This window comes from Rhinichthys klamathensis, unplaced genomic scaffold, assembly GCF_029890125.1.
Source record: "Rhinichthys klamathensis goyatoka isolate OS25496 unplaced genomic scaffold, OSU_Roscu_1.1 h1tg000191l_1, whole genome shotgun sequence".
NCBI classification, from domain to species: domain Eukaryota; kingdom Metazoa; phylum Chordata; class Actinopteri; order Cypriniformes; family Leuciscidae; genus Rhinichthys; species Rhinichthys klamathensis.
Window position 1 is genome coordinate 55,510 of NW_026606717.1, and position 24,621 is coordinate 80,130.

The 24,621-nt window shown below is 37.3% G+C and overlaps 4 protein-coding genes across 4 annotated transcripts in view; 2 read left to right on the forward strand and 2 right to left on the reverse strand.

The window, feature by feature from the left end:
• The window catches only part of pcxa (pyruvate carboxylase a), a 37,060-nt gene extending 36,245 nt beyond the window's left edge, over positions 1-815 (forward strand). Inside the window, exon 12 of the mRNA XM_056262321.1 lies at positions 430-815. Coding sequence (XP_056118296.1) covers positions 430-681 — 252 coding nt within the window. The 3' untranslated portion in view covers positions 682-815. The remainder of the gene's footprint in view (positions 1-429) is intronic.
• lrfn4a (leucine rich repeat and fibronectin type III domain containing 4a) overlaps positions 1-17,547 on the reverse strand; it is a 65,874-nt gene extending 48,327 nt beyond the window's left edge. The window contains 1 exon segment of the mRNA XM_056261962.1: positions 17,542-17,547. The gene's annotated coding sequence lies outside the window, so the exon portion shown is untranslated.
• Positions 13,218-17,020, forward strand: fkbp2 (FKBP prolyl isomerase 2). Its single transcript, XM_056261968.1, has 6 exons — positions 13,218-13,272; positions 13,702-13,862; positions 13,942-14,054; positions 14,362-14,408; positions 14,521-14,556; positions 16,935-17,020. The coding sequence occupies exons 2-6, from the start codon at positions 13,704-13,706 to the stop codon at positions 16,994-16,996; spliced, it is 417 nt and encodes a 138-aa protein (XP_056117943.1). The 5' UTR covers positions 13,218-13,272; positions 13,702-13,703; the 3' UTR covers positions 16,997-17,020.
• A 213-nt stretch (positions 17,548-17,760) lies between the features above and the next one.
• ppp1r14ba (protein phosphatase 1, regulatory (inhibitor) subunit 14Ba) lies at positions 17,761-23,025 on the reverse strand. The gene is made up of 5 exons (XM_056261967.1): positions 22,872-23,025; positions 22,547-22,743; positions 18,553-18,636; positions 18,393-18,425; positions 17,761-18,257 (listed from the first exon to the last, which is right to left on the reverse strand). Exons 1-5 carry the CDS (start codon positions 22,915-22,917, stop codon positions 18,174-18,176), a joined length of 444 nt encoding a protein of 147 aa, XP_056117942.1. The 5' UTR covers positions 22,918-23,025; the 3' UTR covers positions 17,761-18,173.
• Positions 23,026-24,621: the final 1,596 nt, after the last annotated feature.

The following is a 24,621-nucleotide window of genomic DNA, read 5'->3' on the forward strand; positions in this document are numbered from 1 at the left end:
TTAGATAAATTGTGTTGTATCTTGTAACTAACTATTAGTGAAGAGGAGATGAGATGATCAGTTCACGTGCGCTTGATCCGTGCTGCCGCTTGAACTGAGGCAGAATAGGAATAGAATATGTGTGCTTGTGCTTGCGTGTGTGTGTGTGTGTGCGTGTGTGTGTGTGCGTGTGTGTGCGTGTGTGTGCGTGTGTGTGCGTGTGCGTGTGTGCGTGTGTGCGTGTGTGTGTGTGTGTGTGTGTGTGTGTGTGTGTGTGTGTGTGTGTGTGTGTGTGTGTGTGTGTGTGTGTGTGTGTGTGTGTGTGTGTGTGTGTGTGTGTGTGTGTGTGTGTGTGTGTGTGTGTGTGTGTGTGTGTGTGTGTGTGTGTGTGTGTGTGTGTGTATGAAACTGAAGTCCTGCCAACCTAAATCAATTTTCTTGGATTTGTAGGAGATGCATTTCCACCCTAAAGCCCTGAAAGATGTACGTGGGCAAATTGGAGCTCCTATGCCCGGTAAGGTGGTAGAGGTGAAAGTGAAGCAGGGCCAGCAGGTGGAGAAAGGACAACCGCTCTGCGTCCTCAGCGCCATGAAGATGGAAACTGTGGTGAACTCTCCTCTCTCCGGCATCGTGACCAAGATCTACGTGACCACCGACAGCACCCTGGAAGGAGATGATCTTATTCTGGAAATCACTGAATAGATATCATGAAGGCCAACAGCAGGAAACATCACCACCACGGCCAATCCCTGCAAGGCTAAACACACAAACTTTAGTTACACACACATATAGAGGCTAACACCTTTTAGTAGAAGCTTATTTGTACAGGATCTCAAAAAACGATGGATGAATCTGAAAACGCTTGTACTTTCAAGCTTGAATTCTTTGACATATGTTCTTTTGTGATCCTCAATCACTTTAATTTATGCGTGATGAGGATGTGTGCTAGTGTTGTTCTTTAGACAGAGAAATGTTTGTCCGTCTTTAATTAGTATTAATGAATGTAGTAAAAACTATAAGATTTACACTGAAAATATAGCAAGCAATAAATTAATGACAGAACGAGATTTAGTTAGTTGAATTCCTAGTAGAATTAAATATCGCACACAGATGTTTCGTCACTTTGGTCATGATTGTTTACATAAACTAAAAAACTGAAACAATTCTCACAAAATCATATGCACAATCCGTCCCTTATATATAGATGTCTTATGTCAGAGAGGATCTTACTTGAATTACTAAGCGAATGCAATTTATTTCAAGACAAATTGCTGTCTCATATACCCAATGTTTTGACCAATGGCCTTGCTTGCTTTGTTGCTGGGAACGTAAGTGCAGGAATGGATCAGACCCCGTCTCCTGAGCCTTACACTTGAGTTGTATATCATGTAAAGGTGGAGAATAGTTACCCAGATGTTTTGGGCTGAAGTGAGCCCCATTGAGGCCAACGAGGATCGATGAGTCTAGATTCAAGAGCACTTATAGACTCCGCGGCAGCTTCTGCGCATATTGAGTTGGAACGTAGGCTTTAGGGGGAACGTCCTTTTCCCAGGGCTCATCTTGTGCTTGTTCCAATTGCTCTCAGTCTTAATGTGAATTTATTTCACTGTCCTGTTACATTCCCCTTAGCAGCAGATGCCTCATGGCTGGTGTAATGACACTGAACGGCTGTATTCTCCACATTTCTTTAATTTCCCTTGTTGAACACGATTGATATAATTCGTAACAGATAATGAGAGGTTTTATTCAACGGCATTCAACTAATAGAAAGCACTCAGCCTGAAATCTACGAGACGCATGGCTTTTGCTGCAAACGAGGTCCATTGGGGGGGCGGGGGGGGGGGGGGCGTCTGAAATGGTTTTAGCAGTCTTGACTCAAAGTAGACCAATTCTTCATGAGGACCAATAGCCTGCAACGTGGATTTTTTCTTATTGCTTATCATAACATCCCAAGGTGGAGACTAGAGCACGTTGTTTTAACTGTGTGAATTGTACATGCCCATAAATGTAATGATCGTCCCTTCAAATGGATGTTGCCATTAAAATGAAGCTAATGTTGTTTAGATGTCGATTTTAGAACACAAAACATCTGTGGTTGTTTCTCTAAACATCTCCATCTCATCACCACAGTCATATTTGAGATTGTTCCTCTGTGTTATTAGACAAATACATCTCAGTTTACATAAGTACAGGAATTGTGATAGGCACAAAACTAGGGGATTTGCTGTGAGAGGGAAGATTCCTGTTGGCTTTTCTTTACTTTTATTTGGTTCCCATATCATGTATGAGGCACTGACTAGGTGTCTGAAAATCTCTGGAGAAATGTTCAATGCTATCAGTTTTGACAGTGCAGTCAAGGCAGTAACCCTTGCTGCAATTCTGAGAGTTTTTGAGTTGAGAAGTGGTTGGCTTTGTTTTATGCTGCCAACAATGCAGTATGTATCAAAGTTGTTAAATGGGTTATGCACCGTCTTAATGTGGCATATGTTGCTGATGCACATCTACTTGGCACATTGTTAATTCAAACTGGGTAAATTTACAGGGTAAAATATTTCTGTGCATAGACATTGAAATTGGGAAAGTTCTGAAGGGAATTGGAACTAATCTGTGTGACATTTCAGATCTGATGCCTTTAATAGCATTCGTTATCTTTCCATTTGAAAGTCTTTATTTCTGTGAAGTTCATCTCTTTCGATCTGTTTTGATAATGAGAATTATATCATGCAAATACTAATGCACCATACCCTTGTGTGTTATTTTAGCATTGAAAATATATAAATCAATAAATAAAAGTTAACAGACTGTCTCCGGTGTCTTGTTTGATGGTTGCTATTTTAGCATATAAATCAAAACTGAAACACGTGGTGATCCAATTGTTTCGATTCATTCTCTCAAGGAGTCGATATTCACGTGAATACACAAACCACATGTTAAAAATAGCTTGACATGATGCTTTTTTGAGTCAGTGTTTGAGTGGGTTCCATTCAAATCAATATCTACAATCATGGGATCTCACGTGTGGATGACATCACATGCCTCCAATAAACTCTGCTTATTGATCGTCCGTCTGCCTGCTACATGTGGCTGGGAGAAACCATCTGTATACTGGAAGAGATGGAATAATATAAGATCCATCATGTGAATAATTAAGTTCATTAGCTTCTTAGAGTCTTATGATTGGGGATAGTCAGCCTGCCAATGATACTGCTGACTGATGACTCCATATTGGTGTGCTTGTGGCAAAACGGGATATAGGATTATGGGATAATGTAGGAGTGATGGATGAAGCTCCCCTGTGCATCCATATGCTCGTTCTATTCTGGCAGCAAGTGTGGGGTGAGTTGATTTGCTCAGCTGATAGATTGATATATGTGGATGAAGCTCTGCAGGGTTTGTTTGTTTGTTTGTTTGTTTTGTTGGTCAGTCTTGTATCTGATGTGTCTCATAAATATGATGACAGTGGGTGTGTTTAATTAAAGGGAGAATGACTCAGAAGCATAAAATAAAATGTAATTTTAGAACTGTTTTTTTAATTGGGACGTAGCACAATGACCCAAGTGTAGGTGTGAATGTGGCATACGTCCTTGTAAAAACACAGTAGATTAAGTCTTTATTAGCTCCTCAGTAGGATCAGAGAGTTTAGCTTATCATCTCGCAGTTATTCAGACACTTTGGCAGTCTTATCAGCAGATGTACAAATCAATGTTCCTTGCCCGTGCCTGTCGATCCCACAATCCTATTTGCATCGCCCAGCTTTCATCTCTTTTTTTTTTTTTACCCTCTCGTTCCTTCACACTCTTTTGACTTGACAGTTTCCTGTCTGTTTCTCTCTCGCTTTTTCCACTAGTCTTTTATCACTATAACCCTGAAAGGCCGTCGGATTATTCCACGTACCTTCCTGCTGTTAGAGCTCTGTTTAAGAAGGTTATCATTCAAGGAAAGTATTGGAACCCTTGTCTGCACCTGGCTGTAGGTACGGTGATGAATTAGATATGAATATTCACAGTCTGGTCCTGCCACTCTGTAATACCACAGTGTCACCAAATATTCATAAGCTTCGTGTAATTCTGGCCTTTTCTCCTTGCCTTTGGGTTATCCTACACATCCCTCTTGCATAAATCAGTGAGTCTCAATGAAGCCACAGTCGATACCAAAGTAGTCCTGCAATGCTACTGTCCATAAAGCCCTTTAAAAATATAGCATTTTTTTGCCGGTCATCTAAATGTACATACTTCCGTGTACATCTCTATTCATACAGTAGGCTAACAAAATACAGATGACAGATTTTCTGCTGGAAATTTGAAGAATGCAACCAGTGTTCCTCATGGTTATATTTAAGGTTTACACTTTATTTCGATGGTCCACTTTGGACATTCTACTAACTATAAGTAACTTTGTAACATCATGTGAACTAACTCTCATTAGAGTATAAGTAGACAGTAGTAGACTGTTAGGTTACGGTTGGGTTAGTATACGTTAACATGTAGTTGTAAAGTTACTTATGATTAGTAGAATGTCTGTAAACCATCAAACAAAGTGTTACCTATTTAAGTTATTTAACAGCTTAGTAAATTGTTTTGTGGTTGTTGGTAAGTCATAAACCTGGGTCGAAGACAAGAGTGAACACGAGGATTTTTTTTTATATTTACCCAGATTTGAAGCCTTGATTAATGTTAAGTACAATTTCAAAGGAATTATGGTTGTATCTTACGTTTTGAGTAGGTTTTTTTAATATTTGTTTTAATGCAGTGCTTACTGTTAAAAGCTGGTAAGTTGTCAAGAGTGGCTAATGAATATTAAATACTGTAGGTGGCATGGCAGTCACCCAGTAGTCGTAACTGATTTGCCGAAAAGCTACTAAGTTGTCAGCATTGCTTATGCATATTAATGAGAAGGCGTAGCGTTCACCCAGTAGTCATAACTGATTTACTAAAAAGCTGGTAAGTAGGTGCTAGTCCCAAAATGAAGCTCTTGAAATTTGAGTATTTTTATTTCCCAAAACGTGGAGAGGACAAACTTAGAAATGTCTATAGACAACTCATCAGTGGTAGATAGGTGTTCCCCCCCAAATTTCAGTGCAGGCCTATACTATGAAAGTAGGTCTGCGTATTCAGGCACAGCCTCCTTGTTTCATCATGATCTTCTTGGTTTTCTGAGAGTTAAAAATTCATCAGCGAGATAACGTCTGTTCACCTGGGAATGAATCCCCTTCTTCCATCTGTCCACCTGAAGATTTGACACTGCCTTGCAGCTCTTTGGACTAGCTTCGGTCTATCTGTCTGTCAATTGCGTTAAGAGGAAGGTGATTATGGAAGTCTGCGTTTGGTTGGAGTGAGATTCAGTTTGTTTCCTCTCATCCTCGGGGGCAGCTGGCAGTCGAGTCCACTCATCCATCCCTGTGCTGGTGGGCAGGCAGCTCTTGTACCGCTGGGAGTCGAACAAGCTGTTTGAGACCAGGGCTCTACTCTTGGTCCTGCTCTCCCATGCCTGAATCTGTAAACCCCGTCCACTTCTCGTGTTCATTTGAACTTGTGCCATGTCATCATTATGTGCTTGATTTACATGATCGGAGGGCCGAAGGGCTCGTGGAAAGACAGAAACCCTCTCATTGGATTAGTCTGTGGGCACATTGCTACCCTGTCACGTTAAAGCAAGGGGCAAAGAGAAGCTGGCTCGACTCAGTGGAATGAAAATGCCTAATTGGCTTCATTTGTATGGCTTGAATATGCAGCCATTTGCTTAATTTTCCTAGTGAGTGTACAGTCCAATTTGCAGTCCTTGTTTATACTGCCTTATGAAAGAGAAGCTCTCACTGTGATGAGAATATAATGACAGTCTGATTGGAAAAGGTCATACCTTATGAGTTAATGCTGCCTCACCCCAGATTATGGAGCTGACAAGTGGGAGTTATCGGCAGAGATTCGGTAAAAGGTGTTTGATTGCTCTGCAGTTCCTTGTGCTTCAGATTCACAGTTTATTTCAGGAACCTTTTGTCACATTTATGTCACATGAGTCTGGATACACCACATGAAGATCTGTCACTAAAAGGGTTTGCATTATAACCTTATTGACTTCAAGGCCTCCCCAATGTTCACAAATTGTTCCCTACTCACAAACTCTCCCCAATAAAATATTTTAGAGCTTGGTATAGCTAAAAAAAAATACATAAAGATATAAACCTATTTTTGTTATAAAAATAACCAAATACGAAGAAATATCTAGATTTTTAGTTGTTTTAGCTTATTTTAAAGTGGTCCTGATCTGCATTGTTTTATAATGTTTCCTGGTGTGCACTTAAAATGTTGGTATGATTTTTACATCAAAAATTGTCATAATTTAAAAAAACTTTCTCAAATATTTTCGCCCATTTCTACTATTACAGCTCTCAAGATTAACTAATCGTGAAAAGTGTTGATTATAGCATTATATTTAGATCTCTATGGCATTATATTTAGATTGTGGCATGAAAGGTTGCAGTGATGAGCATGTAGCTGATCCTGACATGTTGAGCGCATGAATGCATTGTTCTTGTCATTGTAACTCGATTTCTGCACCCTAGCGTAAGCTTTCATCATAATTAACTGTGCAAACACGATGTAAATAAGAGATTCGTTGATTAAAACAAGAGTTTTGATGAGAGTCAATTGTAAAGGGGGTTCCTTGATTGCTTTATATATGATTTAACCACAGTTTAAATAACATTTTATTTTCATCCTATAAGAGAAACAATGAAGTTGACCGTTTAGTCACAGGTTGATTTACTGACACATAGACAAAGAACCTCTGACTGTACATGAATCATTAAATATCATAAATCACTGTGTTAATTATAATGTCTTATCTGTGACCAGTTACTTAGATGTTATGGCAATACTGTCGAGTCCATATCGTGAAAGTCTGTTTGCAAAGCCTGCGCCGAAATTGCAACTGATTTACCAAAGAATCCACAGTGAACAAACAAATAATGCTCTACTGAGACATTCACATTGCTGAAAATATATATAACCACTTTCCTAGCATTAGGATCAGAGATGGCAAAAGTACACACATCCTTCACACATCCTAGAAGTACAGAGACATGTTTAAAAAAGACTCCGGTAAAAGTTGAAGCACGGACTACACTTTTTTTGTATTCAAGTTAAAGTAAAGAAGTATGGGCTCTGACGTGTACTTAAGTAAAAAGTAGCCATTACTACTACCTGTTTTAGTGTCAGGCTGGTAACTGGACCTCACATCATATTAATACATTAATACAAAATATCTTGCATTTCAAATTTTATTAGCTAATGAATGTATCCAGGCTGAAAAAACACCATGTAGTACATGGCCGGACTGGTACAAAATGTCAGGCCGGGAAATCTCACACTCATCCAGGCCATCCCATACACCCACAACAAATTCTGAAACCACGGACAACCCTATTTTTTGTATCGCCATCACATAAATAAGGTTTAAATCTTTAGGCTGGGGTCAGGCAAAATAATTAATAGTTCTCTCTTTAACTGCACCTTCACTTCCATTTTCCTTTTCAGTCTCTTCATTTTCCCTGATATCTCTCTGTCTCTCACTTGTGTGTGCGTGTGTGTGTGTGTGTGTGTGTGTGTTTACTGTTTTTGCAAGTTTTCTTGTACCTGTCACTTTTTCATCAGCTTGTCTACAGTTGTGAACAGAACTGTCTCCACCTTGTTGCAAAACAACCACCTCATTGTAATTTGTTTGCACATAATATACATTTATTTTAGTTAAATTTAAAGAGTTACAATATTAGCATGTCTTTTATCTTAAAAGCACTTGCCCTAGATTTAACAAAACTATATTTTTCTAAATTGCCTAAATGTCAAAATTAGTACAATAGTAACTACATCGTGACAATATCTTTATAGAAAAATCCTAATACTAAACATGTTATTTCATTATCATGAGTTTTTTTTTTTTCTTACGAAATTTAACCATGGTTTTATTATAGTGTAGTAACCATGTTTTTTTGGTGGATTGATTACCATATGTATAACCACAGTTTTACTACAAATTCCATGGCTTGTGTCGCAAAACCATGGTTAATTTGTGGTTACCATGGTTTATAGTAACCATGGATCTTGGTTTTATATTAAACCCTCGTTAATTTTCCTAAGGGTTGTGTTGTTGTTTTCCCTAGCTCCTTCTAAAACTATTATAAACCCATCAGTGAGCGTGGCCAAAGTTGCAGTGATGAAGTAGGCGTTGATTTTCTTCTGCAGAGGTGGTCTTCTATCTATAGACACATTCCACAACGAGTTGTTCGCTGCTTGGTTACAATTAAAAGCTGTTTTTGGACTAACAAGGAAGTTTCCAGTTCTGAAACTTACAGGATATGCTTAGTATGATGACCTCTTATATGTCAAAAGCTCAAGGAAAATCTGATTTCTCAATTCATGATCCCTTCCATGCTTGTTTTGTCTTATTTTAAATAATTTTAAGTCATCTTGAAGGCCTCAAAATGAAGTTAAAATCTCTGGTCCCCTGATTGAGAACCACTGTTCTATGTGGAAAATGTGAGAGGGAAAAAAGTAGTATTTTTAGAACTTTAAAAGTTCACTGTATAACTGCTTTGGAACAATATTCATGGTGAAAAGCACTATAGAAGTAAGTATGACCAATTAAAAATGTTTATTCAGGTTTATACATTAGAAATATTTTCCAGACAATATTTTATTAATTTGCTTAGTGACAGTAGAGTAACAAAATAAAGGCATATTTTTTCATTATATTATTCATTTATTAAATTATTCTATTAAATTAATGTATTTAGATAAATATAACATAAATGCATATTTATAATTCATATTATTAAATTAATTCATATTATTTAATTGTTATCAAGGCCAGCATGAAATGAAAATTCACCCATCACCCTATTCATCTTATTGTGAACGATTCATCCATGTTTATATTTACTTTTTTTTGACATCATAATTGTTAATTAGCTGGATCTTCCAGTGAAAACAACAGAACCAAGTCCCGTCCTACAATTTATTTTTTATATAACTTGTATTTCATTGTGACTTCAAATAAAATTATTTTTTAAAGTGTATCCCTCGTGATTGCCACTGGATTGCCCAAAGGCTGAGGCCTGGTGCAGCCGCTGATACTTTTGGCCATAAAAGAGGATTTCAGAGCCACTGAAGCAGATCAGTGTCTTCGTGGACTGCATTATTTCTCAAGATTTTGAAGAGGACATCATTAGCACATTTATTATCACGAAGGGCACAGAAGGCAGTGTGCTTTCTGTACCAGCCCAGTAAATTCAGTCTCTCTCCGCCAATGTGCTTTTACACTTTTATCATGAGGTACTCTTACCTGATTAGTCACGGTCTGCTTTGGGCCATGTTGGTTCACTGCGACAGGATTATGAACCATATTACAGATCCTGCGTCACCTGTGTCTAATCAATGACTTGTACAGCTCCATTTCTCACAATAACTACCTTTGACCTTCCTCCATTTCTGCTTGTATTTACCTTCTCACTATAGCACTGCAAGTCTGACTCAAGAACGTCTGCTCAAACCTCTTCTCATCTTTTCAATTGTGTATGCATTATATTTACACAGTCTGTGTGTAGTTACATTTGCTGAAGGCATTTACAAGTTCTGATTAGTTTGGAAATTGAACAAAACAAATTACTAAAACACTTCAACATACCCTCCAGTGAAAAATAACTCTTGTTCTGGACTGTTACATTATTTCACCATATAGAGAGATAGAGTACATTCAGTTGCCAGATGGGATTTTATGTGGTTGCTTCCTTTCATTAAAATGCATCACTCATGACTCCAGAACTTGATTAGTCATTCGCAAAGATGTGTTTGTGCTGAAAGGGTCATTTTCTGCTAGCTCGTGCTTTCACCGTGTTTAGGAAAACAGCATTGTTGTGATGATGTTCATGAGTTTTCTAATACAAGAAGCAGAGAAACACAAAAATGCATAATGCAATAGAGTGCAACAGGAAGGTTAAGGAAGTAAAAATCCCTTTCACTTTCTTCATAAAGAAACAATAATGTATAAAGCTTTCAAAACTGACTCACCACAAGCTCCAAAATTATTGAATTAAATATTCACTTGAGATATGCCCTAAGCTCTATAATTTTCCTCATAAATACAGTGAATACGCTTCCAGTCTCCCTACACTCTCAAACTACTTATATATTTGCATTTAACTGAATATTTTCCAATAAACTCATTGCAATAATCCCTCATAAAAGTGATTTTTTTTTTTTGTATGGTTGTGGGTTTATTTTTTATTTTATTTTAAATTTCAAATCAAAGTTTGCATGTTGTGAGTCCTCACACAACGTGTTTATGGTTTGGTTCATGACATGAACACATTTATTTTTGAAATCCCTATGGTGAAAAATAAAAAAAACAAGGCCACTGGAAAAAGTGGGCAGCTGCTGTTGCGTTCGATAAGGAGAACATAACACGAAAAGTTTTCTAGTAAACATATAGGCTACTGTACCTGCTGAAGTTCTGCTTTTTCAATTTGAGCTTTGCTACAGTAAGGTACAAACTTTCATATGCAAGCACTCAAACAAGCACTGTCCTCTTCTCAAATAAGATATGAACACATTGTCGAGGGAATGTATAGTCTTCAATTAATTTTAACCAACAATCTGTGATGGCGACATTTATAGGCACAGCATGATTACTGCACATCTGCTGAAGCCTGTAATAATTTATTCATTTAAGGTCAAATGCAACACGCCTGGCGGCCATAGATTGAGTCTGTTGTGATTTATCGGGGCAGTAAAAGACAGTTGAGGGGGAAAAAGAGAAGATTTTGGGGAGAGCAGCTGACTCATTTGCATTCAGTCCATCTCACTGAAAAAGCCACGGGGGAAAGAGAGTCAAATGGTAGAATGAAGGAGGCTGTCTGCCCACCTTTGGTCACCCACAGCAACGGAAATCTTTTTTATTGCGGTCACATACAGTACAGTCACATGTGACTCATGGGATTGAAATGAGAAACCTTCAGACAGAGATGAATGAAGTGATTATGGTGATGCTTTTGTTCAGGGTGGAGATTGAATATGTGCCACACTCCCTGAGAAGATTTCTGCCACTTGTAGTTTTAACCCTGTAAAGCTTGTAGTGAAATATGTTTATTGAACATGTATACAAAATATATAAGAAAAAAAAAAAAGAAAAAAAGTTTGCATATGTGGTAGGCCTATTATATTTGCAGTGCTGGTAGTAACTGTACATGCTCAGACAATACAGTTACTTTTCTAATGATTTCATGTTATTTCCATGATGGTAGTAAATTATTCATAATTCTTTGTTATATTTTACATTTTCTTTTCTATAAAAGACTACTGCTTATATACGTTCCAAAGATCTTCCAGGTTTGTGGAATTGCACACACAGACCAGCCACTAGTCATGTGAATATCACTGAACACTGCGACCCACACAGCATTTGACCACTGGATTTACAGAAATCATCTCACTTTAAGAAGTGTTTTCTCAACATCGCAACAGTGCATATCAAATCAGCTCCTGACGTACACATGAATTATTATTTGAATAATCACTCGGTAAGTCATTTAACAATGTATTTCTGTCTTTGGAAGGCTTTTGAATTTCAAACACATTAAAAATGGACAAATTCACATAATTTCATAATGCAATGCAGCCAGGGATTCCCCAACTTTTGTGTCAGCTGAATCTCTTTGACTTAATTTACTTTACCTACATTTTAAATTAATAAGTTAGGTCAATAATAAAATTAAGTCAATAATAATAAAATTAAATTCATGGTTCTCTGATATCGGATAATGGTCACATGACATGCAGGTAAACATTAATCTTTTTTAGGAAATGTTTTGATTTGTTTAAAATTATTTATTTTAATCTTCATTTTTATTATTATTTAATACTTATACTCATTAAACTAAAGAACCCCCTAGTACATTGATGTAATGTATTTAATGAACTTCATGTTGTTGATAAAGTATGGAATATATTTTATTTGTATTTTATATCAATATGGTACGAGATTATCTTATTCAAATCAATGTAATAAACAAGTTAGGTCAAAAATAATCTAAAAAGATCTTTTTCATTGAGGGCAAATTATTTAGAGCTTGTTGCTTTTGAATACAAAATATTTTCATCACTTTTGTCTGGCATGGTATAACGATAATCTGACTCAATTTGGTGAACTTTGGACCAAATTTACCACCATTATAGGTGGAGTGTTATTGCAATTATAGCATTTTGCAGTAGGCCTACATTATACAATAGCTACTACATCTCCTTTGCTTACAGTAAAACCAGGGTTTGAAATTCACTTTTTCACCCACCGACCAATGTGGCTACTTCATTTTTAAGATACCCCGGCCATTCAGAACTTCTACTAGCCAAAAAAAGAGAGAGAAATTAACCAGATTAACTGCGTCACAGTTTATATTAAAATTTTGATTTCATACATTCATTTCTTATTCAAACTAAATCCTGTCATCCAGCAATATCCACCCTTCCTCAATCATTCAAATGTATACAGTACAAAGAACATGTAGGATGTTGGAAAATAGCAATGTCTTTTCTGTTAACCGCCGTTATTTGTTGCTAGTGACGTGTACGTTCAAGTAAACCAGAAATGCGCTGTATTTAATAGATCAAGATGACTCGAGTAATCCATCCGTGCATATTTGGTTTACACGAACTTCCCCAGCAAAGTGAGTAAACATTGTAACACGCTAAATATGCTAGTGATTTGAGAGCGTTAACGTTACCCACCAAAGTTCATTTTACCCGCATTTGGTGGGTGTTAATTTCAAACCCTGAGTAAGACCTATACTTTGCACTACACCGAAAATATTTCCTAACTAATTTCACTCCTCATCTTCATTAAAACGCTTTTCTTCTTAGAAAATAATATTGTTAACGTGTTTTTAAAGTATATCACTAGGCTCTTGTATGGCAACAACTAAGAAAGTAATTAATGACGAAATAGCGCCCCCTTGTGTGCAATCTCATTAATTTGAGCGGGAAACAGAATAAAAGTCCCATTTAACCACCGTTTAAGTATTTCCTTGAAGCTACCTATAATATTGCCACGTCTTGTTTGTTGCCATCGTATTAAGGTAAATATCCCATGCATTCAAAATACATATAGTTTTCTTTTTTTATTTCTTAAACCTCTAAAATAATCTGACGTACTGACATTTGTAAAGTTTATAGGAAGCCACTCTCGCTGACGTCACTTCCTTATGACAGACTCATTCTGAGATTCGGGACGGACGAGTATATTATACAGGTAATGTATCTTTTAATTCATCAATTATGCATTCAGAGGACTGCAAGCATTTTTTTTTTATCCCTGGCGTCTCTCTTTACAGGCGACTAAATCTATAAAACACGATACAGTATCCGAAAAATCCTAGTAAACATGGTTCCTCAGAAAACCGTAGCCGTCATCCAATTAACTTCCTCTAAAATAAACCCAGCACGCTACAAAAACTGGTATGATTATCTTTTGCTAGTTAAAATGCACCTTATAGATTACTTTAAGCCTATTAGAGGCCTACTGCTGCTGACGCAATTAAACACTGAATCAATTAAACGATAACATACAATCTGTGTGAGAGCCTGCACATGAACACAGATTAACACTCTTACGGTATATTGTAGCGGTCAAAAATGTATTTCTGTCATTTGTGAGTTCTGTCGTCTTTTTTTTTCACAGACATGAAGATGAATTTGTTATTAGCTGTCACTCTGATGTCCATCCCCTTGGCACTTGTGCAGGGAGCTGAAAAGAAAAAGCTGCAGATCGGAATCAAGAAAAGAGTGGACAACTGTCCTATCAAGTCCCGAAAGGGAGACGTGTTGAACATGCACTACACTGTAAGTGTCATACTTCTCTTACCCAAATGTTATTCATCCCCAAAAATGTCTTATTTTAACTTTTTTTTTTTATGTGCAGGGAAAACTGGAGGATGGGACAGAATTTGACAGCAGTATACCGAGGAATCAGCCCTTCACCTTCACTCTTGGCACGGGACAGGTCATCAAGGGCTGGGATCAGGGTTTGTTGGGGTGAGTGAGCAGCAGTACTTCTGCATTTCCAGATCTTCTGAGATCATTTCTCAGTCAGTATTAGGATGTAAAGAGATGAATTTAAGAGTTAGTCTAATAAAGAGGAATTAGCAGATTAGATTTAAGAGGCAGTGTGCAACTGTGTTAAATGTATTAGCATGTGTCGGTGCTGTGGCCTAGTGCTCTGCTAATGAGCTCCAGTTTGACATCCTATTCCCTTTCTCCCTGTGATTACCTGTCATATCTTTGCTATCTCGTTTTATAAAAAGCCCACTTAGCATGTGTCATTCCTTTTCTTTCCTCTTAGGATGTGTGAGGGTGAGAAGAGGAAGCTGGTTATTCCCTCTGAGCTTGGTGAGTATGTTATGGAAAAGTAATATGTCTCATGTGTTTAAAAAAAAAAAAAAAAAAGGAATTGATTTTCAGTCCATATTTTAAACATATATGACTGTTTTATAAACTACAGGTTATGGCGATAGAGGAGCACCGCCTAAAATTCCAGGTAAGATGATGCACAGTCCAATCCAACATTGAGTCTGATATCAAGCACATTAACACTATATTTTTCTACAATAAATAAAAGATTAAAGCTTTACTTGGGCTTAAAAAAAAAATTTGTTTGGTTCCGGTTTCCGACCGACCCTGTCAATTTATGTGCGACCCAAATTTATTTTATGAGCTTGGGGAAGAAATAATAAAAATTAAATAGCCTAAATACACAAATAAAAAACTGAGGCGAACTATAATTTACGTTTTTGTACAGCACGCGATGCAAGATGCCTGTCCTCCAGCAAAACAAACGAGGCAGCTACATGGTCGTTCACACATCGTTCGTCAAACTGAACTATAATACATATACAAGTATTTTTTTTGTCATTAAGGACACTTTTATTCATATACGCACACATACAAATCAAATGCATGCATTCATAGGCACGCACACACCACATTACAGAGTAACCTCCATCCGCCTCCCAAGTTTCATTAAAAATCATCCCAAATCCCAATACCCTCTTCTGCTGTCTACCACTTATTTCGCCATGTATTTGTTCGTTTCTTTTATTATTTTATGCAATCCAAAACGCTCTAACCTGCCGCGCTTCGTATCTCCAGAGCCCGTCTAACTTGTCCGGGACAAATGGATTTTTGAAGGACAAGTAAAAGAGAATTTTACTTGCCCGAACGGACAAGTAGCCTGATTAGAACATCAATAACAAACAAAAAAATAACTAGGGAATCACTAAACCGAGAGAATGATTCTGATTTTATTACATTTATTGTAAGTTGCGATCGATTGTGGATAATAAATGTATTAGCCTGCTGACGGTGAGGTGCGCTGTTGACGCTCGCGCAGCCTCTCGAGGAGAAATCTACACACATGAGCGCAGCACACACACAGGTTAACAACATACTGCCTCTAAAAAATCTAAATGTGGAGTTTCTATATTTTAACATATGTGTTAAGCAGCCTCAATTATTTTTCCTGAATACCATATCACGATTGAAAATGTGACATTGATTTCCTACAACAGTTCAATAAACAGTTAAAATCAAGTCACTTACATTTTAGATGCAATATTGGCTGTTTTTGTTCTGTTGCTGCAGCGAAAATAGTTCCAAACAAAAATCACAGCAGAACCACGGCACAGGAACACTCAACCTGTTTTCATTACTGAATGATTCAGCATTTTGACCGAATCGGTTGAGTCAAAGATTCAATGACCCATTCATTTCATCTGTCTCATTCTTGAATGAATCAACCGTTTAAACGAATCGTTTGAATTAATGAATCAATGACTCACTCATTAATACGGCCGCCTGCCGCCACCTATTGGCAGTTTAGTGTTATGTTTATAAGTAGCCTAGTATACTTCTTTCCGATGTTTCTTATTTGTACATTTAAATCAATTTCATAACATTATTTTATGCAATTGTAATTTTTCAGTGTAAATTATTTAATTTGATCAGCCCTATCTAGGGTAACAGTATGCTTGATCTTTCATTTTAAATTCCTAAATTTGATCAATAAATTCAATTATTTAGAATAAGACGACACTATAGGGCATTTAATAAGATTGGGGGAGGGGATGCCCTTCAAAGGTGCAGATATTACAATATGCCAATTTAAATATCAAAGCTGATTGAACACTGATGAGAACATTGCTTCAGAATAAATACATTTAAAAATTTTAAAAAATCCGGACAAGCAACTTTTTTACTCTGACAAGTGAATGACAGATTTACTTGTTTGGAGGGCAAGCATATGAAAAGGCTTAAGGTCGAGCCCTGAATAATTTCCCTACCTATCCCTTGCTGCTGCCACTAAAAAAAAAAAAAAAAAAAAAAATCCCTACCGACCCATGACCTCAACTGACAACAAACCAGAACCAAACTTTTTTTTTTTTTATGCCTTGTTAGGGATCTATAGCAGGTCATTCGCGATAAAAAAGTACATGCAATACACCAGTTAGATAAAAAGGAAACATGAAGTTAGTTCTGAGAAAATATCTAGCAAATATCCTCACTGATACCACTTTTTTTGTTTGTTTACACAGTAATATTTATATACTTTTAAATGTGGCTGAAGGGCCTCAGCAAACTTTCAAATGAAAATGTTATTATTATTAATACATTAAAAAAAATTGTATTCATAAAATAAAAAAACTAACTTAATTAAAATGCCAAAAGAAATTACATAATTAAACTCTTGCTTCTGTTTATTTCCCACTTTATTTATTTTAAAAAGCTGCTATGTCACAATTATAGCAGAGAATATTTTCAAATATTATCTTTGAAAATTGTGTTGGACAATGGTGGACCACTGTATGTACCACATTCTGAAATCTCTGCTGTTTTCCCTCCCCCTTTTCTGCTGTGTAGGTGGAGCCACACTCATCTTTGAAGTAGAACTGTTGAGCATTGAGAGAAGATCTGACTTATAGTGACAGAGATGTGGGGCTGTCAGTGTAGCAATTTCAGGTGTTAAAGTTAAATTCCTTTTTCAGTTATTAAAGAGGTTACAAAAACAGAATAAGCTCGTAATCACACTTTCAGTATGTTTTTTTGATGTTAACCTTTCTAGAAAAAGAATGAAGTCGACATGTAGCACCATTCTTTATTTGAGAGCCTTACTACATGTATTTGGTTGTGAGAGTGCACACAGTACAGTATTTGCCATTCCAACAAGTTCTAAACAGTTTCTTAAATCGTGTTCACTTGAAATTGAATAAAAGTTTTATTTACAAAAGATATGCGGGCTTTGAGCTTGATTTAGTATTGACCTTGGCCTACACCTCCAAAGCATCTTCATTCATAGCCTTCATCACAATTTGGCATACTCTTCTTTTTTGTAAAGTTAGAAAAAATATCAGATGTAACAAATTGGCAAATTCACTCAATCAGTATTGCTACTCTTCATCCTGAAAGAACTTCAAACTAGTTTTCCTCAGTCAAATGATTTTTAAAAACAGTAGTACTAAGCACAGACCTGTTGTGTGTGTGTGTGTGTGTGTGTGTGTGTGTTTTTTCTTCTTTTTCCTAGAAATGGTAGATTAAAAATGGCTTACAAAAAACACAAGTTCACAATTCTCATCCCCCTCCCTCTTCCCAACTTACATCAACACACCCTAAAATCTGAAACCCTATATCTAAAACTAATATTTTCTGGCCTGCAAAAAATCGTTTCGCCCCTTACGAAAGACAGCAGATGCGAGAGACCGTCAAAAAAGGGGGTAAAAAGAAATCAGCTTTGTTCTAACTTCCTATATGATTACAGACAGACACATCAAGCCAAGTCACGAGGCTGAAAACAAAAAGTGTATTAGTGAACAGTGTAACCGTAACATCAACCATTCGATTCCTTTCCCTAAATCACCACAGGGGTTTTAAGCTAAAGGGACACTACCACACTCTCTACATGTAAGATATGCTGAAACAGTACTAAGACGAAGTAAAAACAGTTGGTCAACCTGCAGCTGAGGTTGGCTTGGCTGGGCTTGTATCATTGATCTCCGTTTGACAGACGCTGTGGTTTAGTGGTTGGGTCTGCATGCCTGCATCTCTCCTCTGGGTTTGGAGTGACAGGTTGTTTTTGTGGTGGGGGGAGGAGCTGACATGACCTCATGGTGTCAGCTCCCCTTTCTTCTGCGGGGTGCTCAGTTTCTGCATCCCGCTGACCTTCTCCAGCAGCGCCGCCACAAAGTCCTGCAGGTGGCCAGAAGGAGAATTATGGTGAGAAAAAGCACATTTCTCTCCAGAGACTCAATGGCTCAGAGAATAACACGACTGCCTGTAACGAAGGTAATTGCTAATGCTATTAATATTCAAAATGGCACTTACATCATTAGGCTTATAACAGTCGACCAGCAGCATCTGAAAAACAAAAATGGAAAGAGCCTTAATGACTTTCAGACTCATCTGCTGTTTTTCCAACTGTGTACCAATGAAACCTTAGGGGGAGATATCTGAAGCGAACGCAATCTAGTACATCTGATTATACCTTCACTCGAATGGCTCTCTCGACATCGCTGGACAGATCCAGAAGCTCATCCACATCTATTTCCAGCTCAGGCACCTCATCTTCCTGCAAAACACAGAACCACTGATGAGAGATGTTAATGGGGGCTCCTGTGAAAAAAAGAGTGAATGTGAATAATTCACAAGAAAGGCGGTCACATCATGAACTTATGGAAGCTTGTTTTAAAGATAATTGCTACTTTTTATCTCACAATTCTGACTTTTTTTCTCACAATTGTGAGTTTACATCTTGCTATTCTGACATTTTCTGACTTGCGAGAAAATAAGTCAGAATTGCAAGATATAAACTCAATTCTGATTTTATAACACGCAATTGCGACTGTATATCACGCAATTCTGACTTTATAACTGGCAATTGTGAGTTTGATTTTTTGACTTGGCTTGAATTATGACTTTTTAACAGCACAGAGGAACAATATCGTTGGAATCACTTTCATAACAATATTTTTCCAGCGGATGAATGATAAAACATGGACAGCCGATCAGAATCCATTCTGCTATAAAGAGCTCAAGCAAGTGACAGATGAGAAAACTGCACCACATGTTAACTCATTGAAACTTTTTTTTTTTTTTTTTTACATTGACCCACGAGGGAAGGATTTGTTACAGAATGTGAGGAGAGGATGAGGGTTAATAATAAACAAAATGATAATGTGCATTGTTGTGGACGCTAATGTAGTTATCGTTCTTGGTGTGAATGAGCCATTACGAGTATTGATTACTCTTTGGTTACTCATCATTTACTATTCAAACTGTTTTGGTTCCAATTGACTTCCATTGTAGTTTTTGTCCATATAATGGAAGTCAATGGGAACTGAAACTGGTAACCAACATTCTTCAAAATATATTCTATGTTTTACAGAAGAAAGAAAGTCCAGGTTTGGAACAAAGGGTGAGTAAACAATGATGAAATTTAATTTTTTTTGGGGGACTATCTCTTTAAGGTACTACTATGAGTCTTTTAGCGATAGATATGAGGACGTTATCCCTTTAAGGAAACTGCCCCAGTAACACTCATTTTTCATCTGGGAACAGAAATGAAGCCATCTCTGGCCTTTGTGCATGACATCCTCTCTGCACAACAGGATGGGTTGATCCTCATGTCCATGTGCGATTTATTGTGTGTGCATATGCTTGTGACAAAAACGATCTCCATTCACTTCCTGTTGGCTTACAAAGACAACACCACCATATCCAAACCATGCTGTGTGGTGTCTTCTTAGACTGAAACACAATAAGTGAATGAAAGCACAACCAGAGCTTCAACCTCTGCTGTGTAAAACTCTGGATTCTTATGTCTTATTGCAGCTAGGTTGCATTCACACTCCTTTCCATCAGGGATTCACTCTCATTTTGCTGTTTCCTGCAGTGCTATTTTGCTCCATTAGTGAGTTTATGTGTGCTGAGGAAGACGTGGGAGGGAAAGTTGCCGTGGAAGGAATTGTCGCAAGTTTTTCTTCAAGTGTATGTGCTGTTGCAGTCATTAAAAATCAGGTCTGTTATGAAACCCTTCACACTGACCCATATTGAAGAGTCGCTCTAGCACACTACAACTGACCAAAGCTTCCCAGTGGTGCTACTCGTAAATTAAAACACTTTCTCTTGCATCTATTACTTAATCACAGTGATCAGCTGGAGGTCAGTGCACCACATTCATTTAACATTTACAGACTAGTGCAGCACTTCAGGAGCCAGTAATAGGCCTTATCATGGTATTCTGTGGCCAAATCAGGACACAATAATGTGGATTACACAGGTCTACTAACACCTTCTTACCTTCTCCTACTAAAGAAGAGTGCATATTGGTGCCTCTTCCATCATTCTCAGTGGGTTTATAAATGTATAGCTGTCATGGAGTTATAATATAGCTATACAATTTTCAGCTTTTATTACAAAAAGTACAAATAAAAATATTAAATCTAATTATCTGTAATTTTATGTGTTGTTGTTCACAGTGGAAATATTGAGTAAAACACTGTCAGGCCAAATCAGGCAAGTAGAAAAAAATATTATTTTACATACTTTTGTATAAGATACCAAGCAACCGATTTGCTACATTCTAATTAAATATACACTACCATTAAAAAGTTTGGGGTCAGTATGTTTTTATTTATTTATTTATTTGTATTGGTTGTCGGTGAAAGAAATTAATACCTTTATTCAGCAAGGACACATTTTATTGAGAGTAAAGACATTTATAATGTTACAATAAATTTTGTTTTTCTTTCTTTATATTCATCAAAGAATCCTAAAAACCCTTTTCAACATTGATAACAATAAGAAATGTTTCTTGAGCAGCAAATCAGCATATCAGAATGATTTCTGAGGGTGACACAGAAGACTGGAGTAGTGATGCTGAAAATTCATCTTTGTCATCACAGGAATAAAATATTACTGTTTTTATTATGTTTAAATAAATACAGCCTTTTAACAAACATTGCAAAATCTTACTGACCCCAAACTTTTGAACAATAGTGTAAATACTTATATATGTTCATTTATTTACTAAGTAGACAAGATCACCCAGCCAGATCAAACACACTTGCATTAAAATAATGTGAGCTCAGTGAAAAAATGTCCAATGTACACCTGACTGTAAAACACAGCCATTATTGGCACAACATTTTCTCAGTGGTGTATGGAGATGATTTGAAAGCCACAGATCTAACCATTAAACAAAAATACATTTGAGCCTACCTTTGTCTGTGTTACACTCAAAAAAGGCCACAATAAAAAAAAAATTTGATTATGTAATTTGTCACTGTGCATCATTATCCTCTTAGGTACAAACATTTTCATCTTCAGTTTTTGCTCAGGGCATTCTAAACATCAACCTAATTGGACCAAACATCGCTGAGACTAGCAATATAATGGACGAGTTCTCCTGTCAGACCACATTAATATATGAATAACCTGTGGGATTCAGATGACATTTCCCAAGTCTAAATATGTGTGCTTCTATTATCCTCTTCCTTATTTATTATATTAATATTATTGTAACTTATAGTATTCTGATATCAGAAACCATTAGTCAGTGGAAACTTATCACCAGAAACGCAGGCTTTCAAACAAATCCAAAGGATTCAGGCTACTCTGTATAGTGTCAGACAGAGACAAAGCGAAATGTGAATTCCCAAAGCCAGATTTTAGCTCAGGATGAGGCCTACCGCTGGGCTGAAAAGCGCATACAGAACAATCTCATTTCAAGAGCTGCCTAGTTTTACACCACATAATCTAGGTCAGTTATATTAGCCCAGGAGGTTAAGTCAAGCTCAAAGTGAAGCATGCTTTGCATGTCTGAACAGATGACATCATCACAATGGCTAGAAGGGTGATCCCAAACATCCCAGGGGGCTGAAAGAAAGACAGAAAACTCATCCTGACCAGTGTCACCTAATGTATGTCCAATAGACATACAAATCCTAATCAGTGATATGTGGGCTTTGAGCATCTGTAGCTTTTTTTTACAGTCTATGATCTGTAGACATAAATATATTGGGATTGGAATCCATGTCTTTGTTAATGCAGCTGGAGCTCCATCCAGATCCGTCACATTAACAAATGAGGCAAGCCCACTTTTCGATGAAATATGAATAGATGCATTATGCATAAAGGAATCATTAGGTGCTCCAATCTTTTTTCCTCGCAGCACCTGTCCAAGAGGCTCACCTTTGTTTTATGGCTTTGTCTGTAGTTCTATAATGCCACGCCCTTCCATGTGTAAATGCAACCATAAAATCAACATCGATTCAAAATAAAGACAAAGAATTGAAAGATGCCATGCTGCTCTTAATAAGCTATCGATTTATTAAAGCAAGGAAACTATCGCGCAAAACGGACATGACAAATGGAGCAAGAGGGATACCGGTTCACGAGGACTGAAAAGAAAGAGCTGTCATTCCTTGCAACAAAGGATTGCACGCGGTCAAAGCAATGACAGTGTTTTTTTGTCCTACCTCGCAGTCGTACAGATTCATTAACTGGCTAACTATCCACTCCTCCAAATTCAGCCGCCTCCTCAATTCTTTTCTGTCATATTTTACGGTCACTCGTCCTTGCTTCTGTGGCACTTCTTCTTCGGTACCGGGAGGTGTTTGAAAATAGACCCGGGGCTGAGGTGTCGTTTCCGGACTCGTTACCGCTGCCATTGTCCCTAATAAAAGAAAGCTGGATTTAAAGGTTTAATCAATTAGAGCGTTAATTCAAAAGACAGAGGTGGTCATGTGCAGCCATTGCAGGTTGCAAAAAAGTGCCGGCTCCCTTTTCTTAAATGGAACAGACCTTTTGGATTGCAAGGAGTCTGCAACGGTAGATGGGGATCAGGCATACAAGGAGCTTAGAAAACAGAAGAATTCATCAGACTAATTGTGTGGACGCGGTTTATCAAAGTCCATCTTCCCCAAATCGCTCCATCAACTGTCACATAAACGCTAGTGGGCGCCTCCAAGTGTCCGCGGTGGAATAGTGATGTCGTGAACGAATCATTCGTTCGAGTCGGATCTTTTCAATAAATCGGTTATAGCGGTTCACTAAAGCAGACTCGCATAAATAGTAATAGCCTATACTATTATGCTGCCTGTCACTGATGCACTGTGATGCAAACGTCATTTGACGGATGGGGTGAGAAGTCCAAGTGGTGCTTTCCAAATTTTACAAATAAAACATAGGCCTACATAGCCTACTGGATGGATGCAGATTGACTGTAGGCTATGACTCGGCAATAAAACACGTTTTTTTTTAAACCAGAGATGCAATTAAAAGTAGGCATGTGCACCTTAAAAAAAGGCATAGCAATATGCAATAGCAATATGCTCTAGATGTGACAGCGCTGATCGGTTTTTGAACCGCTACTTTGAAACGAACTGTTTAAAAGAACCGAATCGCGAAAGAGTTGGACCTCCCATTACTATGAAATACCACCACACAACGTTTCCCTTTGGTCTTAATGCAGGCAATGCCTAATGCTCCAATACATTGATTAATAGTTCATATACATTTTTCATCATTTCAGGCACCAATAGCCTGTTTTTGATAGATATTATAGCCTACTGAAATTGTATTCTCCCCATTTGTCAGGCCACCCCTCTTTCCTGTATGTGGACTATTCCAAATCAAATATCTTGTGCCTGCTCTCTCTCTCTCTCTCTCTCTCTCTCTCTCTCTCTCTCTCTCTCTCTCTCTCTCTCTCTCTCTCTCTCTCTCTCTCTCTCTCTCTCACACACACACACATCGTCAAGTGACTCTGTCTGTCTCTCATTTCATCGTAAAATGTATATTATGCAATTTATTCAACCCTAATTGGTTCATTCACTCCAGTAAATCGCCATCCTTTCTGCATCAGCTGAATCGGAATGGGTCCACTGCCCTCAAGCTATTTCTTTGTCCATTTAGAATGTCCTTTTCCTTTATTATTATTTGATTTGGTTATTCATTACTCTTATTGACATTAATGGGTGCATATTTCTGATAATTTAAAACACCAGATTAACTGTATTTAGGCTATTACAATAGCCTATAAATTATACAATATAAATAGGCCTATTACCATAAGGACACAGTGAAATGTTTTCATCCATATGTTGTAACATCCATTAATTTCCATCCATTTAACTTAACAGAGACTTGATTTTTTCAGAGTTTCATCTCAATATTCTCAATCAGTAATGCAATTCAAAGAATCGAAAAAGTGTATTTTCATAGTATTTGAGTAGGTTACTATTAAAAGGAATACTAAAATTCAAAACACAAATACATTTACAGGAATGTAGCCTACTTACAATGGAAACCAAGAGACAAGATACACGAAAGTGCATCACATATTTTCGGTAAAGCACTTTAATCTTCAGTATTTTCCCAGCTGTTATGTTGTTTAAATCCTAAAGTTTGTTCCAAGTCCATTACTTTCTGGTATCTATGAAGAGATATGCATACAGGTTTACTTTTCACTAGAGTTTAAGGATTTGACATATTCTAATTTGAATACTAGATTAGAATTAGTGCATAGCAAATCATCTCTCTCTCCCTATTTCTC